This window comes from Coptis chinensis, chromosome 9 (assembly GCF_015680905.1).
Source record: "Coptis chinensis isolate HL-2020 chromosome 9, ASM1568090v1, whole genome shotgun sequence".
Taxonomy (NCBI): domain Eukaryota; kingdom Viridiplantae; phylum Streptophyta; class Magnoliopsida; order Ranunculales; family Ranunculaceae; genus Coptis; species Coptis chinensis.
Window position 1 is genome coordinate 5,715,885 of NC_141464.1, and position 17,640 is coordinate 5,733,524.

Genomic DNA, 17,640 nt, shown 5'->3' on the forward strand with positions numbered 1-17,640 from the left:
TACTCGTTTCTTTTGAGATCCACTCATCACTACTTTTTTGTCTTCATCTTACCTAAAATAACGTACAAGCAAAAAACTAACCAACTTCTTCCGAACTATAAACAAAACAAAACGTTGCGTTTTGAGTTGAAAAACAAACAGTTTTTTTCCTCCACGCTACTATTGTTTCTCCCGTTTACTTGTCCATCACTCACTGTAACGTCAACAACCAGCTCTTACAACTTCTTAACACACACCTGTAACTCCTGTAAGTATATTCTACTCTTGGTTTTTTCTCTAGTCCATTGGCTTTAACTTGTACATGTAGAATTATTGATTCTATTTGTTATTATACCCAGGTTCTTGGATCATTTATTGTCATGGTGGCAATACTAGCTTCCCATGGCTGTTACTGCGCCCGTTTTTACCAAACTGATCAAGTGAAGTCCTTATTAGTAGAGAATCTAAGTTTTTCTGGGACAATTTCTGTTCAAGAAAAATTTAGCACCTATGATTATGCCACAAGTACTAGATATTATTCGAGGTTTAAGGTGATATCACGAATGATTACTAATGGACGGGCTACTAAAATGGTACCTACCCAGGAAGTAGCAAGGAGGACTAGTAATGGTAATGGCTCACAAAGGAGTGTTAGTCTAGTTAAGAAAACAACTAGTGTCTCTAGTGTTCTTGTTCCGATTAAAACACGGAAGATTAATGGATATACAGACCTTCCACCTGTGGAGACGCTGAAAGTTTTGCCCTCAGATGAAAGTTTTAGCTGGGCAAATGAAAATTATAGTTCTTGGCAAAGGTCTATTGATGTTTGGTCTTTTGTTCTCTCCCTTCGTGTTCGTCTTCTTTTGGACAACGCGAAATGGGCTTATCTTGGAGGGTTCACAGAAGAAAAGCAGGTGAATCCCACAATCTTGTTCTACATATCTTTTACCCTTGGGGGATGACTGTAGTAGTTGCCTTTTTCCTTGAATGGCTTTTGTAATATCTATTTAGGAATAACTATATTATGGTTTTTACATTAATTTCAATTTCTAATGGATGGTGGAAAACATAATTGCAAATTGGCCTATAATTTTCATTATGCGGTTGCTTTCTCTCTCAGAAAAATAGAAGGCGGAAAACTGCTTCATGGTTACGGGAATGTGTATTGCAACTTGGCCCAACTTTCATCAAACTTGGGCAACTATCTTCCACAAGGTCTGACTTGTTCCCTCGAGAGTTTGTGGATGAACTTGCCAAGTTGCAGGTATTCATCTTCATCATATCTCGTCCTGCAAATCCTTATCCTTTTTGGATGTGACGATACTGAGTACTTAAATTACTGGTATGTCTTATTGTGATTTTGTTCAAGTAATTTGAAATGGTTTCCATCTGATATTGCAGGATAGAGTCCCTGCTTTTTCGCCACAGAAAGCCCGAGCTTTTATAGAGAATGAATTGGGAACACCAGTTGATGTCCTGTTTAAGAAGTTTGAAGATCAACCAATAGCAGCAGCTAGTCTTGGCCAGGTATTTGCTCCATTTTTCAAGTAAGGGATGCATTTATATGCTTCACAGACAAGATCTTGTACACAATTTTCTTTTTCTATAGAGGATAGCATATCATATTTGCAAGCCGACTCCCCTTTCAATTATGCAAATGCCAGTAACAGAAAAGAAAGAATTTGGAATGCCCAAAATGTGCTGTCGTTGTGTTATACTTCAATAAAAGGTTTCAGGTGCACATGTGTTTGTCAAACATTGTAGTAGCTAAAAAGCATACAATCTACAACTAAATTTTACAGTCCATCATAATTTCAGTATGGCATTGCGAAAAAATTGAATAATCCAGAAATAGAACAAAGCTACTTGAGATGTCTTGTTCAAATAAGAGAAATTATTATTCCACAAAAAATCTGCAAAAAATGTGTTTAAGATAATGGAGAAGAACAGTTCTTGTTGTTTAGTTTACTTCCATGCTATTATAAGTAGCAGATAATGAAAACTTAAGCATCTCATTGATCTAAAGTTCTAAGAGTAACCTGCTATTATTGATTTTGTATCTATCTGTTGTGAATGCATATGAGGTTGTGGTCTTCTTCTTATGTGGTTTGAGACCGTGGCCCTTAGGTACATCGTGCAATTTTACACAATGGAGAAATAGTGGTTGTGAAAGTTCAGAGGCCTGGTCTCAAGAAGCTTTTTGATATTGATTTACGTAAGTGAGGACCATTCTTTGCAGACTGGTATAAACCTTCTTTAGTTCAGCTTCAGTTCCACACGTCTATTGCGCTTTTACTGGTTTTAATTCTTATGATAGAGTCTTCTTATTTTCACCCAATCTTTTAAGCAGTGCAAATGTTACCTAAAGACACCATCCTTCAATAATGTTTCTCCTCACATCCCAATATTACCCTCATGAGCTTTGAATTGTTGCAATGATGCATCCTTTTGCTAGTTTTCTGTGTTTCTGTTACTTGTTTAATTTTTATAGTAATCAGATTAGGAGTTCTCCTCTCTACAATCTTAAATGCTCCAAATCATCTCGACTTGATCTTATCTTTCGTGATTTTAAACACCAGGAAATTGGAAAGAGAGTGTTTCCCAAGGAAATCGGACGCCTTAATATCATGAAAATGATTGCAAATCAATCAATTTTAATGTCGTTAAGCCGGAAATCAGGACTGGGTACCGTTCATCAGCAATATGTGGATGGACTTTTCGTATATTTTTCCTTGTGCTGTAGAGATGACATGGGAATCCTATGTTCTCCCAGGCCAGCAAATAGAGCTGGGGATATAATTGAATCCTTGTTCTGAATCACTGAATTGGGGTGCATAAGGTAGATGCTTAAGCGGCTGCTTGACAAATGGTAGATCCCCATGGATATATAAGTGGAAAATGCCATATAGACAATATATAGTTATCTCTGGTATTTGAGTGATCAAACTTCTCTCTGAGAGGAGTGTAACCTCCTTTTTCCCTTCTTCTCTTCATTCATTTAATACACTTATTAACTTCCCTAGCAAAAACCAAATTGTCTAATAAATCTGATTAATGAAGGTATCCACTGATCTAGTGGTTAAGAGTTGAAAGGTTGGGGAATTAAAGTTCTATATTTTCAAAATAAATAGAAAAAGGAAAAAAATATCAAGCAAATACAGTTATAGATGTCTTAGAAGCAAATAAATCTTATTAAAGACATGCCTTCGTTTTGCGTCATGGATTCGATTTTCTTTGCTATATATATATATATATGATGGATAAGTGAGGTTGTTAGAGAGGTCCCCTACCCTTTTTCATCTAGAAAAGCTTGATTACATTCTCAGATACTTTTTGTGCGTATTACATCCTCATAGACTATTTTCCTTGCATCTTCAGAAAAAGAACTTGGTACAATTTCAACAAAACTAATAGAAGGGATATTAGAAGCTAAATTATCTGCCAGCCTATTAGCTTCCCTATATATATGCTTCAAAGAGAAAACTTCCATCTGTTCAATGTATGTTCTAATTCTTCCCATCATGTGCTTGGCCTGCCATTGGTAGTTTCCCTTGGTGACAAAGGATACTACATTTTGTGAATCAGTTTGCGCTCTCACCTTCTTGATACTCCTACTGCTTGCTAGCCTCAATCCTTGCTCTATTCCTTGTAACTCTACCAAAGCAATAGAGTTATAATCTGATTTCCCCTTTGCAGCTACTACCACTTCACCTTGATCATTCCTTATTGTTACTGCCCATCCACCATTAGTCCCTTGAACTGTGCCATCTGAGTTGAGTGTGTGCTCTCCCTCATACTTTCTCCCTCATTCCTTATTGCTTTGCTAATATTATTATCAGACTTCTCTTAGATTATCTTAATTAATTATACTCTATTGTTCCAGAGAATCTAAAGCTGATTGCTGAGTATTTTCAGAGAAGTGAGACTCTTGGAGGTCCTACGAGGGACTGGATGGGCATATATGAAGAATGTGCTACGTAAGTATCTAGTAAAAAACATCCTCCAAGTATCTTTACTTCTCCTTTTTCATGGAGAGTAGTTCTTCGTGGAACTTTTACGAAGTATGGGAGATCCCTGGCAAGTTCATTTGGTAAAAAACCAAATTTACAAGAATAATCAGGGATAACAAACTATGCATCTGAAAAAACAAGGACACTCACATGGCACATCACCAAGACCTGAAAAATTTGCAAAAGGAAAAGAGCATGAAAGCTCAATTAAGGCTAGGAACACTAGTGTGTAGCTACACAATGTCACATACTTTAGCAGGAATGGGATTTGTTGTCTAAAATGCTCTCCAAGATCACTTCTATGTTTGGAGTGCTGCATTGGAATAAAGTTTTATTATTGAGAATATTAGAAGAAGAGAGGAAATCATTGTTAGCTGATGTCCCTTTGCATTAAGAATTTTAAGTTAGTGAATCATGTCTTTTTTTATGTGTCTTTCCAGGGACGTTCCCCGTTCCCCGTTTCACTTGTAATCTATCATTCCATTTGTTAGTCCTGGTTCAGTATTGGATCTTCTTACATTTTGGTAAAATATATGGAGCCATTCTCTCCATCAGGTAATTGCCTTGGAGTCTGGTTCCATTTCCAGGTGCTATCAGCCATGTGGCTGAAAGCTTTAAAGGTGATACGACTAGCTTTTATAAAGTCATTTTTCTCAATAAAGGACCACTCTATGTATGGACCAAAAGTTTAAGGAGTTATATGGACAGCATCTGTCCTTCTTGCCTAGATGGGATTCTATAATATACCAAGATTTACATTGGTTGGCTTAGGAGTTCGGATGCTCAGTTATTTATTTTGTGCATGCAATAATACCTTGATCTCTTTGTACATGTAGATTACCTCAACCTACCTTTGCTTGTGCTTTAAGTAAAGTCTAAATTTACCATGAAATGAAAATAAATAAATAAATAAAACTAAACTAAACTTTTTAGGTAATTGATAATTTTTTAATTGACAACTTTCATTATACTTTTTTTTTCTTTTCAGGATTTTGTATCAGGAGATTGATTATGTAAATGAAGGGAAAAATGCTGACAGATTCCGTCGGGATTTTCGCAATGTAAAGTGGGTCCGTGTACCGGTATGTAAGTAGTCAATTTATTGGATCTAATAACTCAATAGTGGAAAAATTGTTAAAGGGAATATCACAAAAGGCATCCTTTTTCTGGTGTTTCTCTTGTAGGAGGTCTTTTGGGATTATACTGCCACAAAGGTTTTAACATTGGAGTATGTTCCAGGTTTCTTTCTCAAAACTATATACCTGTTTGTTAGTGTTCCTGTTGTGTGCTTGTTGCAACACATGTACATCATGATTATAAAAATTAAGTTTCAATGGTTTTTCCGTTGTTTGAGTTGATTTTGAACTTTTTGCTGGTGCTAACAGTATTCCTTATTGGCAAATCTTGTAACAGGCATCAAGATTAACAATTTGGAAATTATTGATGCAAGGGGATACAACCGTTCTCTCATTTCTTCACGTGTTATTGAAGCTTACTTGATTCAGGTAAACTGGACTTCCTTATTTCAGTAAAATTGAGCTGTTTGCTACCATATGGTGTAATAACAACCTTGAACAGATAAACTGACTGCAGTTTACAATATTAATAGTTTAAAGAAGTCATCCATAAGCTTTAATGCTTAACTACTTTTTCTCATGATTACCTTGTTTACCAGGCATGCAATTTTTGTTTATTGACATTTCACATGTGTACTATTTTAGATATTGCGAACTGGCTTCTTTCATGCTGATCCACATCCTGGAAATCTTGCTATCGACCTGGATGGGGCACTAATTTACTATGACTTTGGTATGATGGGAGAGATAAAATCATTCACTAAGAAGAGGTTGCTTGACATATTCTATGCCTTGTATGAAAAAGATGCAAAAAAGGTTGGTAGCTCCCCCACCCACCCACACACACAAACACTCGCATTTTTGTGTGTCTTATTCATGTTTCATGGGAAACGTTCAATGCGTCTAGTACAACTTCTGAACATGGGTAATACCCACCTATATCTGACAGAAGTAAGGTACAGAACTCAGGATTAAGTTATACGCATGTGAACCTTCCCTTATTTTTCATGAGTCTCAACAGCTGACCGCCACTTATTTTTGTGCTAATAGAAAAAGTTTGGTAGCTTTTCCAAATACAACATGAAATCGGTTTTGTACTAGGGAAGGAAGTTTAACAATTTTCTGACTGATAAATCATCACAATCATCTACAACGTTTCCAATACTAGCTTCATGACCCTTGAGATGGCACTTCTTGAAAGGGAACCACATGTGGAGTATGTGACATCCTTTGTAATCTTCTGCAGCATTTAGTTGGAAAAATATATGAAACATAGTAAAGGGGTGGTAACACCTATGGAGGAGGTGATCATGTCTATTAAAGGTTGTTGTTCATTTGGTCAAAAGTGCATGAGGAGAAGATATACTGTTTAGCACTTTGTTTATAGATGGGAATATATCTGGAGTTGAGCGTGGATGTATCTTAGGGAGGACGGGTAGAAAATATTGAGTTATTTATGTACTATTTTTTTCCTCTTAGGTCATACAATGCCCGATGCTAAAAAGATGCTACTGTGCAGGTAATACAATGCCTGATAGATCTGGAAGCTCTCCAGCCCACTGGAGACATGACATCGGTATATATGTGACCTTTTTCAGACATTTACTTGTTGTGATGATAAATAAGCATTTAAATGTGTCTTATTTAGAGATGTGATTCCCTTTGAATCTTGAAGCAATAACGTTTTCCGGGTCTGAGGTTTTTTATGTTCTATGTGTAGGTGAGGCGATCAGTGCAGTTTTTTCTTGATAATTCACTAAATCAATCGCCAGATCAGGAGCAGACCTTGTCTGCAATTGGTGAGGTATATAAAATTTTCAAAGAACCCTTATAAAACGAACCTGTTAAAATAAAAGTCATTACGAATGACAAACTGCCACTCTCCTGTTAGTGAGGTCTCTCGCTTTTGCCTAAGATAGTCCTCGGCTGAATAGGACACTATGTTGCATGCCTAATGGACCAGAATTAGAAATTTTGGTCCTAGGATAAGCAAACGTGTATATAGCTTAGAACATATACTTGTTAAGCATTACACCATTATTAAAGTCTTAGTTTCCTTTGCAGGATTTATTTGCAATAGCAACAGATCAGCCATTCCGCTTTCCATCCACCTTTACCTTTGTCATACGGGCTTTTTCGACCCTTGAAGGTTCATTCTTAACTCCTTAGATATGACTTAGCTTGAATTTGCTTGCACAGAAGCAAGTGTAGTTTGATAATTGCATTCCAAGAAGCAATGGCCGGTTTTGAAAACAAGAGAAAGAATTGCTGATATGAAAGAAAACACATACAGCAAATGTCTGGACGATAGGCAATGCAAGTTTCCTTTTGTCTCCAATTTCGGTAAAAGCATGAAACCTTGAAGCAACGGATCTTATAAAGCAACTAACACATTAAAAAACAATAAATTAGTTCACCCAAAGATAATCACAAGAAGCAACTAAAATGTCCTATGTTACATGATCATGTCACCTCAATTGTTTCTGTTTGTGTCTTCTCTATTACAGGTATTGGGTATACGCTAAATCCAGACTTCTCATTTGTGAAGATTGCTGCACCGTATGCACAGGTACACAGAAGATTCTCATTTTGTCTAGTTTAGCAACACTTACAGTAGAACAAGTAAGCAGGACAACAAGAATTGTTCTCCAATCTCAGTGGTGGTGCTAATAAGATAGTTGTTTTTCTTCCCAATGCGGTGATTTTGCAATGTCGTTCGACGTTGAAGTCTATAAAATTTTTCTAATATTATAGACTTTAAACAAATTCCAGGAGTTACTCGATATAAGGCAGAAGCAGCGTGGTGGAACACAACTTGTGGAGGAGATAAGAAGACAAGCAAATGATGTACTTTCTTTACACTTCTCATTACCTTATTCTTGTTTTGAGTTTCAACTGTTGCATGAATTCATTTCTCTATGATAAATATGAATGTGATTCATTTACATTTTGTCATATGACCTCACTTTTACTGAAATAAACAGGAGAAATTGCATAGAAACAAAGATGACCTGAAAAATAGGAATCAAATATAAATAAAAAAATTGAAGTTCCAAACCAAATATATGCAGAACATTTTTCGACTCCTAGAAAACTATGTTGTTGAAGGAGCGAATGTGAAAATTGTTGCAGGTTACTGTCGAAGGCGCTGTTAGGCGGCTAGCGTCACTTGAGAGGCCTAGAGCCTCACCTAGCCCCTGAGGACATAGCATAAAAATTTGTTTGTTCTATGATTGTAGTTTTTCCAACCATTTATAATTACCAGATTTTGATGACAGAAATGAAAAACTGTGAAAAGCAACAGACGGTCTGATGAATGAAGAGTAGATGTGAAATTTTTTAATTAAAGAAGCTGAGTCATCTCATGTAGAACAAAGATGATTAAAAATAACAAGCTAGATTCTAGACCCACAATAATACGTTTTTTATTAGATAAAGATCAAACCCGAGTCCCCCAATGCTGGTACTTCGGCCAATCGGCCTTCATTTCCATTTGTGCATGGAAGCGCCAGATTTCACAAGAAACTATGTGTCAAAATAAATAAAGATAAGAGATGAAGATATACGTGGTTTGGCCACATTGCACACTCCATGGATGACAACCAATCTTGCAAGAAACAAACATACACAGACTCGGACTGTACTTACATCCACCTTGTCACGTAAACTGTCAATCCACATTGGAGTGCTGTTGAGACCCTTGCAAGACAATCTTGCTGCCTTCACATCTTGATTTGATGAACATGCTCCATCGCGAACAAGTATAGGTGGGCTTGATAATTTATGATTTGACTCTGATTTCGGAACACGGGCTTATTATACCATCCAGGTTAGATCCCATGGAAGAAACAGTCTTCTGATCTATAAGAGCTAACAGGGAGTACAAGTCCTCTTAGGCAAAGCAGATCCCACCAACAATGAAACACCAATTCCTCTTGAAGGTGAAACAAAGTAGTTTTGCTGGAAATGGTGTCCGTCTTTTCTTCCAAATCTTGTAGCTAATAATTCTCTAGGATGATATTTCACGTGAAGGAAGCATTGTGTAGGAGGACTGGGATGGATTTCATGCACTTCCGCTTAATAAGTTTTACTTTATGACTGTATATACTAAACATTAGAACTATAGTCTCTAAACAAATGGAGAATTCCCATTTGATCACTTTTTATAAGTCTAGAGTAACTCATCAAAGTGATCCACAAGTTCGGTGGCTTTCAGATTTTCTTATTACTCTTTTCTCTAATCATTCAAAATCTTTTTAAAGCATCCTCTGGTACTTAATTTCTTGAGGTAAACCCACTCAGTAGTTTTATATGAGCTGTAATAGTATTTTATGAATAATTACAGGTCAGAAGCTCTACCATCTCAATGCCAAACAGAGTTCAGCGCATAGAGGAGTTTGTGAGACAACTCGAGTCAGGAGATCTGAAACTCCGAGTCAGAGTTCTTGAGGTTAGTTTTTTCCTTTAAATGTTTATATTTTCAACAGATTTAGTTACATCTAGGTTTCAAACTACAAAGACTAATGATGAAAACAAAATTTTAGTAAAAGGATGGAATATATTCCAAGTTAATATGTGGAGGGAACAGATTAACATTGATGAACTAAAGTAGTAAGTAAAAAAGACATTTAGGATTCTTCAAGCTAGCAAGAAAATCAAGTTAACATCCTCTAGAACTTGCATTATAGTAAAAGATTGTATGTCTACTGCGATTCTTATGGAACAAGGACTAGAAAGATTTTGATGGATTGTCAGTTTTTATTTTTGGCTAAAAATATGTAATTTTTGGGAAATAATAAATAATTTCTGGTTTATTAAATTGTTGATACAAGCTAGCTTTGGTCATTTTCTTTATAGCGTGGGCTGATGTTCTCCTTATGGTATAAACACACACAGAGAAACACATACAGACACAACGGCACATTCTTTTGTAAAGTTTCATTTTAACTCAAAATTGCAAAACCTTTTTACCAGTCTGAAAGAGCAGCCAGGAAGGCAACCATACTACAGATGGCAACTATGTACACAGTTTTAGGAGGGACATTGGCCAACATTGGAGTCACTCTCAGTAGCCAGGGCAGCCAAGTAATTGCAAATGGATCTTTTGTTGGCGCCGGTCTGTGTCTCAACTATGGTTGAATAAAATCAGTTGACCATCATTTCAATTGATTTCAAGGACTAATAAACTGAAACTGCCAATCAATGCAGGTGTTTTCTTGACATTGTTGATTAGGTCTATGCAAAGGGTGAAGCTGCTCGATAAAGTTGAGAAAATGATCTAATTCTGATTTGCTACACCACAGCTTGATCCCTGTAGCTAAAAATTCTGTTTCAGTTTGTTGTATAATTCTTATTGCATGTTTTCCCACACATGTAGATGTACATAAGAATCATCTTCCATTAACGTGTACAATGTTTAAATGGATAACCACCATTCTTGTCACTACAAGACACAAAAACAATAAGGAAAAAAGAAGAAAAGTTCAATTATTATATACAACAAGTATGCAAACCGTGCTACGCATCGGTGTTGTTTTAAGTTTTTAAACATGTCGCTTGCTCTAACATCTCTGTGGTAGTATGATTTTATGAATTATAGTTCTAATATAAAAAATAATATAAAAACATGAAGAGGGGTTGAATATAATTTCAGTGTTGTAAAAGAGGTTTTCTAAATTATTTTAAATAATATGAAGCTAATTCTAATTTCAGTAAAGTGAATGAGTTTTTTGTAAATTGTTTAAAAAAGAGAGAGCTGATTAGAATAATTAAGAGGTGGTTCTAAAATCTTAAAATAAAGAGATTAGAAATACACTGTTCCTAAATATAAGAAATAGAAATATGTATGATCTGTGAGAGTTTTGATAGATCTATTGGTTTGCAAACATAAATTTCTTTATTACTTAGAAAAGTGTGTTAGTAGGCGTGTGTGTGCCAAGTAACAAGTGCTTACTTATCAAGATGGTTATATTTATTATGGTGCTAATTTTTGCAACCTAATAATTCTTCTATATCCCATGTTATTTTTTCACCCTAAAAAAGTTGGTATGCTAGATTATCAACTAATTAAACATTACTTAAATTTATCCTTTTTCTATTGACTCCAGTTTGAAAGTACAAGGTTTAAGTCGATAATATAATACAAAGGGATGACTAAAAGTAGACTAAAAGTGCCCAGGGCAAAACAATAAATTCATAAAATAAATGGGAAATCAGACTTTGTTTTGGCACTTGACCGCAGTTGACCAAAACCAATTAGCCTCCTATATAATGTCATTTTTTTTTTTCGCTACAAAATATATAATGTCATTCGTGTGTACTGCTAACTGTTTGTATATTTATGCATGCCTATGCTTTTGTTAGAGCAAGTCCAATGGGGGCTATATGGGCTGCTAAAGACAAATATAACACCCTAACTACAAAAAAGTCATTTTCAATGGGGCTGCTAAAAGGGCCTTAAATTTGGAAGGAGTAAAAAACCCAGCCAAAGTTAGGACCTTGCTAGCAGCTGTTATAATAAGTTTGGGAGACGGACGGCATAGTTTCTGCTGTCCGTGTGTTAAATTTCAACGAACGGCAAACTGTGTCGTCCATCCAAAAAAAATTCAAACCAAATTACAAAATAATAGACGGACGGCAAAAACTATGTCATCCGTATCATTTAGCACTTCAAAACAGAAAATGTGATTGGATTGGTTTTTTTTATTTTGGAGTGCCAAATTTGGCTAGGCAAGCTAAAAAGCCTATGTGACACCTTTTAGCAGCCAAATTTAGCTGGGCAAGCTAAAAAGCCTATGTGACACCTTTTAGCAGCCCAATTTAGCAGCTCTCTATTGGACTTACTCTTATTAGGCATTGATTGAGTTCTCATGTAGTCATGTGTGCCACAAAGACCTATAACACTTTTCAGATTGCTTAGGTGTTGTTAATTCTACTACCACCACATTTTGCATACTTTAGATTGGTAGGCATATATGTCTTTATTAGTTACTGCTAATTATAAGGATTCCACAATAGCAGCATATTTGAAAACCACTTCAGTCACAACTCACAAATAGGGTGTAGTGCCTTCTTAGGTCAATCCCTTTAAAATGTTTGTTAGTTTTAGCAATGGTTATAGAAATACATCAAAGGTTGTTTGTTTAGTCTTCCATTATGTTAGTTCTTATTGTTTCTTTTTGAACAAGTTGATTATTTCAGGGTTGCAATGAAATTGAGTCGTAGGTTGGTAGACAAATTGTTGGAACAATGTATAGTACTGGATGCCTAGCTACTTCTTCCTTATGCTACTTAATTCCGCTTGCGCCAAGATTACTTACATGGACCCGAAGCCAAACTAGTTTAAATTCCAATGGCCTTTTAGTTTGTTATATGTTCGTCTAGGGTTTAATTTTGAAGCTATAAATAGCTATGTGTAATAGGAATACAAACATTCAATTATTAATCATATCAAATTATCTCTCAAAACCTATTATCCTCCCCAACTTCTGCAATTCTTTATTTCAATCTTCTTCGTCTTAGTTCTCTTCTCTCTTTTTAGGATCTCCACATCCTTTCGTCACTTTCTCATTGTTAATTGTTAGGATGGCTCAAGGTAGTTTTGAAGTTACGTTATTCACCACTTAAAAAATATCTCGCACATGTACGAGATATTTGGAATTTCTCACGTAAGTTGTCGAATTGTCTGACTGTCCGATCCACTTCTTGGAGAGGTTGTGGCACTTGGATCGGAGATGTTCACCTAAAGCTTATGATGGAGGAAGAACGAAGAAAGTACTTTGTTGAAGAGTTGAATTGGTTGTTCATTGAAAAAGTTCTTTCTTGTGTACGTTGGTTTTTCTTTCATGCATGAAGGCAAAATGAGAAAAAAAAAATGGTTTAACTCTAAACATTTTCAATACTAGTTGAATTCTAGCTAAATGATTGTATAAACTATTGTTTGTGACCGAGAAGATCAACGGAATATGATGCTACAGAATAAGTTTGTGGACAGGCAACTGCTTGCTGTCCACAAGACCTTAGTTGCTGATTGGTGGAGTGGCTGCCCGAAAAAACTATTTTACTGCCCAAAAAAACTGTTAAACTGTCCGAAAATGGATTTGACCAATAGAAAGGTGTTGTTTGTGGACAAGTCTGTCCACAAATTCGGACTCTATGATGTTATTGGTTTCCTTATTAGGGCAAATGATGTTACTATTCATTTTCTTTTTTATGAGAAGTGTAGCAAGTTCAATTTCTTTAAATCATTCTTTTGTGTTTGTTGGTGGAAAATGACAGCCATTGATCGACAATAATTGATGTTATTTTCGTCAATGATGAACCGTCAAATTGCTACGGACCATCAAGAAAAAAACAACTGCAAAATGTTTGGCCGCTTTGTGACAGTCAGAACCCTCGTAAAAGAAGATGATCTTTTGACGCTTTTGTGCCATCAAGAATTAGTTGTTTTAATTTAGAGCTAGTATTATAATAGTCCCTTGTTGCTAGGCACTTTGGAAATTTGGTGGTGGTGTGGGATGGGAGATGATGGTGGTGGATAGTCAGGGGATAGAGGTGTCAAATTCGAAAACAGTTACGGTGGCCTGGTGACAACAACTCTAGCTAACGGTGGTGGTGGGATGAGGGATGGCGGCGTGTGATGGGAATGAATGAATGATAGTGGTATATATTGCATGAGGGGTGATGTAAAAAAAAGTTGGTGGGCAATATGTGGTGGAAGATGGTGGTGACATTGGTTTTGCAAGGCGATGGCGATGTTGTTGCAAAAGTGGTGCATATATATTTGGCGTGAATTCATTTAATTGAAATGGGGTACTTTGTGTATGGTAAATGGCTGGATGGGTGTACAATAGTTGTATCAGTTAATGAAGGAGTGCCAAAAAAAAAAAAAAAAAAAAAGGTAGGGTGCCAATAATCCTATTAGGTGGGGTGCTAATATGCTAATAATCCCATTAGGTGGGGTGCTAATTAATGTTGCTGCCCTATTATTTTAATCAAAGAAAATTAAGAATTGAGAATTAGACGAATGGGTCTTGGATACGTACTCCAGTATATACATATACAGTCCTCCCAATCAATATGGGTAAAAACTCTAAGGAGTTGAGTGAATCATTAGGGTTCGTAATGCACTAGATTTTCCTCGGTTTACAAGTCAATGATAGAACAAGGGTCATCATGTTGTTGCACAAGGTGGAAGAATTGTGTCGACTTTATATATGCCCCAAAAGTGAGGGTGATCATATTGTTGATTCTAGAATTGATGAGAACGTTGGTTGTGGACAAAGACGATATAGGGTGATGGGAATCTATTTTCTTGAGGTAGGCCCAGTATCTAATAGGCTTGAGCGCAAACGTTAAGTTGTCAGCAATGGTGGTTAACAAACCGTTGTGGGTTGAGTAGCACAATAAAACAGTATACATATTGTTCATTAGCTAGGTAAGGCTTTAACTACTTGTCAATGTTCTAATTTCGCTAAGAACATAATGGTGGCTAAAAGATTAGTTGGTTTAGAGATTATGATGATTTTTAAACATACATTGGTTTTCCTTACATGAACTTCTTCCGTGGATATAATGTAGAGTCAGTCATGCTCTAACACACTACACCTTAGGGGCATTTTAGGTGTGGATGGCTAGAGTTCTAATCAATCCTAACTGGTGGGAATGATGACAATACTACTTAGGTGGACCTCTAGTGATCAGTGAATTTAAGCCATATCTCTCATGTGATCTTAAATGATCTCTAGCTTCTTTCTAGTATTTAGTATAGCAGGTAGAACAATCGTTCTCTGCATACTGTTTAGGTTCCTAGCAATCGGCTAATTAAGTGGAAACTCTAATATAATCTGGGTGGTTCAGCCGTGAGGTAGACCGAAGATGGGGAGTAAAAATATGATGAAAGTGACTTGTACGCTTTGTCCACTAAGTGATTTGTCATTTGTTCAACATTTTCCATTTTATAGTGCTCTAGAACTTAAAATATATGCAAACACAACCGATCTAAAAGATATATCTAAAAGTTATACAAAATACATTTTGGGATATGAGAAATATCTCATAATATAATTGGGAATCATCCGGTGTTAGTGTTTACCTACATGTCAAGGAGGGTGTTGGTGTGTACCTACGTACCCACCATGAAGTCTCGAGTTCGAGACTTCGAGTCTCATGATGTGGGGATTATGTGGGTTCTGTCCCCAACGAGCCTAGATGGTGGCCTCTAGGCTGGGTCTGGTTCCAACCTCCAAAGAGAACACCCAAATTAAACCTCCTCGATTGAGGCTGCTGCGTGATCCAAATAATAATATTATGTAACACTTATTAAATGGGCTTATTGTTCCAGTATGGTAAGTTTTAAAAATCATATTTGTGATGATCAACTAACTCAGCTAACCTCTTGATGTGTATATGTTTGGCACGAGATGCTCAGGAGCATGTGTTCATTTTGATCCATATGTGTCTCATGTTTACATTTGGTCATTACAACTTAGAAAATAATGTATGCATTCAACGGGAAGAAATAACATTAATTAAATATTACAAAACATACTTAATTAGTTTATAAATATTTTCAAATTTCTATTTTCTTTTTTTGAGATGGTGGTTATGATCCTATCCACCTAACCATCTTTTTGGAAAGTAAATCTTACACGATCTCGAAACATTAATCTGAAACAATCTTTAACCGATAAATAATCTAACTCTATCTTTGTGAGAAAATGGATAGCTGATTCCCTCGTTTACAACGCCATCTTTTCATCACTATAAATATAGCTTACATGTCTTAGTGAATTGCATAGAAAGGGTGAAGGAGACAAGAAAAAGTAAGAAATAGTGATGGAAAGTAGACGTACTAGTGGCTTTCAAATGTCCCAAAACTCAATCTCTGGTACACTCTAAACCTGGATCTCTTTTATTTTAGTTTCCTAGCTTTTCTAGACTGTTTTTGGTTGGACTCAGATATTGAAAACTCCAAGTTCATCACCTTCTATTTATCCGTTGTCTTTTTTTTTTTCCTCAATTGATACATTTTCATCACTTGCATGCAAAAGTATGATACAATTTAAGCTTTTTATCTACTTGATATGATGGTACCATTACTAATAGTTTAAAATGACTTTTATGGGATTCTTTTTATTCATCTATTACCAATTACATTTCTTCCAGTCATAAAATATGGTCTTAAATTGGTACTAATTTTGGATAGACGTCTTCTTGGTCTCTATAGTAAGTTCATCAAATGTTAATTTATTTCATTTTGTGAGGTTTTTACAGTTAACCTGTGTTGAATGATCATGCAATTTAGAATTAATGTTTCTCGGTCGTTTCAAAGAAACTAGTTTTATTTGCTTTTAATTCATCGTGCAAAAATCAAAATCCTGAGATAGCCATTATTAGTTGTTTGTGGTAGATGTGTGTGTGCACGCATGAGCACTGGTGGTTGTGGACGGTGGGGAGTATGGTTCTCATCATCTTATATATCTTTTCATGTTGATTTTTAGGATCTTTGAAGAAGAACAACACTGATGGTGAAGCCATACGAACTGAACGGCCAATGTTAGACCCTAATCTATATTTGCCAATGAAAAATGTCAAGCGCCTTCTACAAAAGTTCCTCCCAAACAATGCTAATATCTCAGATGACGCTAGTAATGCCATACAGGCATGTGTCTCAGAGTACATCAAGATAGTCACATCTAATGCTAATGAGCACTGTCAACAAGAACAACGCAGAACAGTTACTGCTGAGGATGTGCTATGGGCTATACAAGAACTAGGATTTCTGAATTTCGTTGATCCCCTTACTAATATTCTGGAAAAATATAGGCAAATAAACAATGATGGTAGGTCTATGGGAAGGAGAGGAGGCCCATTTATGAAAGATGTGAAGCGGGCAGATCCAACCCATGTACGATCCGTTAGTATGCCTAACAATCTTGAAGAACAACATATGTATTACGCCCCTATGGCTGGATACTTTATCAATGGGTCGGTGATAACCCCGGCCCAGCCTAACTGCCAGCGCAAGATGGGTAATGATCACCCTTACTAAGGGACATTTTGATTTTCTATGGATAATCAAATCAATTTGCAATTATGAATTAAGAGTGTGTTACAATTGTAACATTTTATGAATAGAGTGGATTATATAAAATGTGTAGCATGTCCAATACACTCCAATATGATGGGTCTTATACAAAATGTGTGTCCAATACACTGGGTCTTATACAAAATGTGTTGCCCCTCTTTAATCATTTTTGGCAACAATGCATATACCTTCACAATAAAACAAAGTTAAAATTCTGTTACAATATAATACATTTGATGCGACTACGAATTCAATGGCTTGTGAATTGCACGTGACGCTACTAGTTTGAATTAGATATACAGGTTTTAGGGAGGGGATGAAAACACATTTGATTTTGTTGTTCAAATTAGAATAAGGGCTGCCATATCATGTTTAAAGAAGAAATCTATTAAATGGAAACAATTTTGTTGTTTGTCGAAAAGAAAACATAAAAATATATGACGGTGGCGCCACTAGTGGAAAAACTATTTGTTCAGATCTTTGATAG

General features: G+C 36.0%; 1 protein-coding gene and 1 pseudogene across 1 annotated transcript; both read left to right on the forward strand.

Moving 5' to 3' along the window:
- Positions 1 to 62: 62 nt before the first annotated feature.
- On the forward strand, positions 63 to 10,613 carry LOC147474550 (Protein kinase superfamily protein). Its single transcript, XM_086583506.1, has 18 exons — positions 63 to 247; positions 339 to 893; positions 1,100 to 1,243; positions 1,381 to 1,506; positions 2,107 to 2,194; positions 3,863 to 3,956; positions 4,978 to 5,071; positions 5,174 to 5,228; positions 5,403 to 5,494; positions 5,711 to 5,881; positions 6,585 to 6,641; positions 6,786 to 6,869; positions 7,130 to 7,214; positions 7,573 to 7,634; positions 7,838 to 7,912; positions 9,411 to 9,515; positions 10,040 to 10,181; positions 10,274 to 10,613. Exons 2-18 carry the CDS (start codon positions 360 to 362, stop codon positions 10,345 to 10,347), a joined length of 2,082 nt encoding a protein of 693 aa, XP_086439632.1. The 5' UTR covers positions 63 to 247; positions 339 to 359; the 3' UTR covers positions 10,348 to 10,613.
- A 5,288-nt stretch (positions 10,614 to 15,901) lies between these two features.
- Positions 15,902 to 17,117, forward strand: LOC147474551 (nuclear transcription factor Y subunit B-1 pseudogene; annotated as a pseudogene).
- Positions 17,118 to 17,640: the final 523 nt, after the last annotated feature.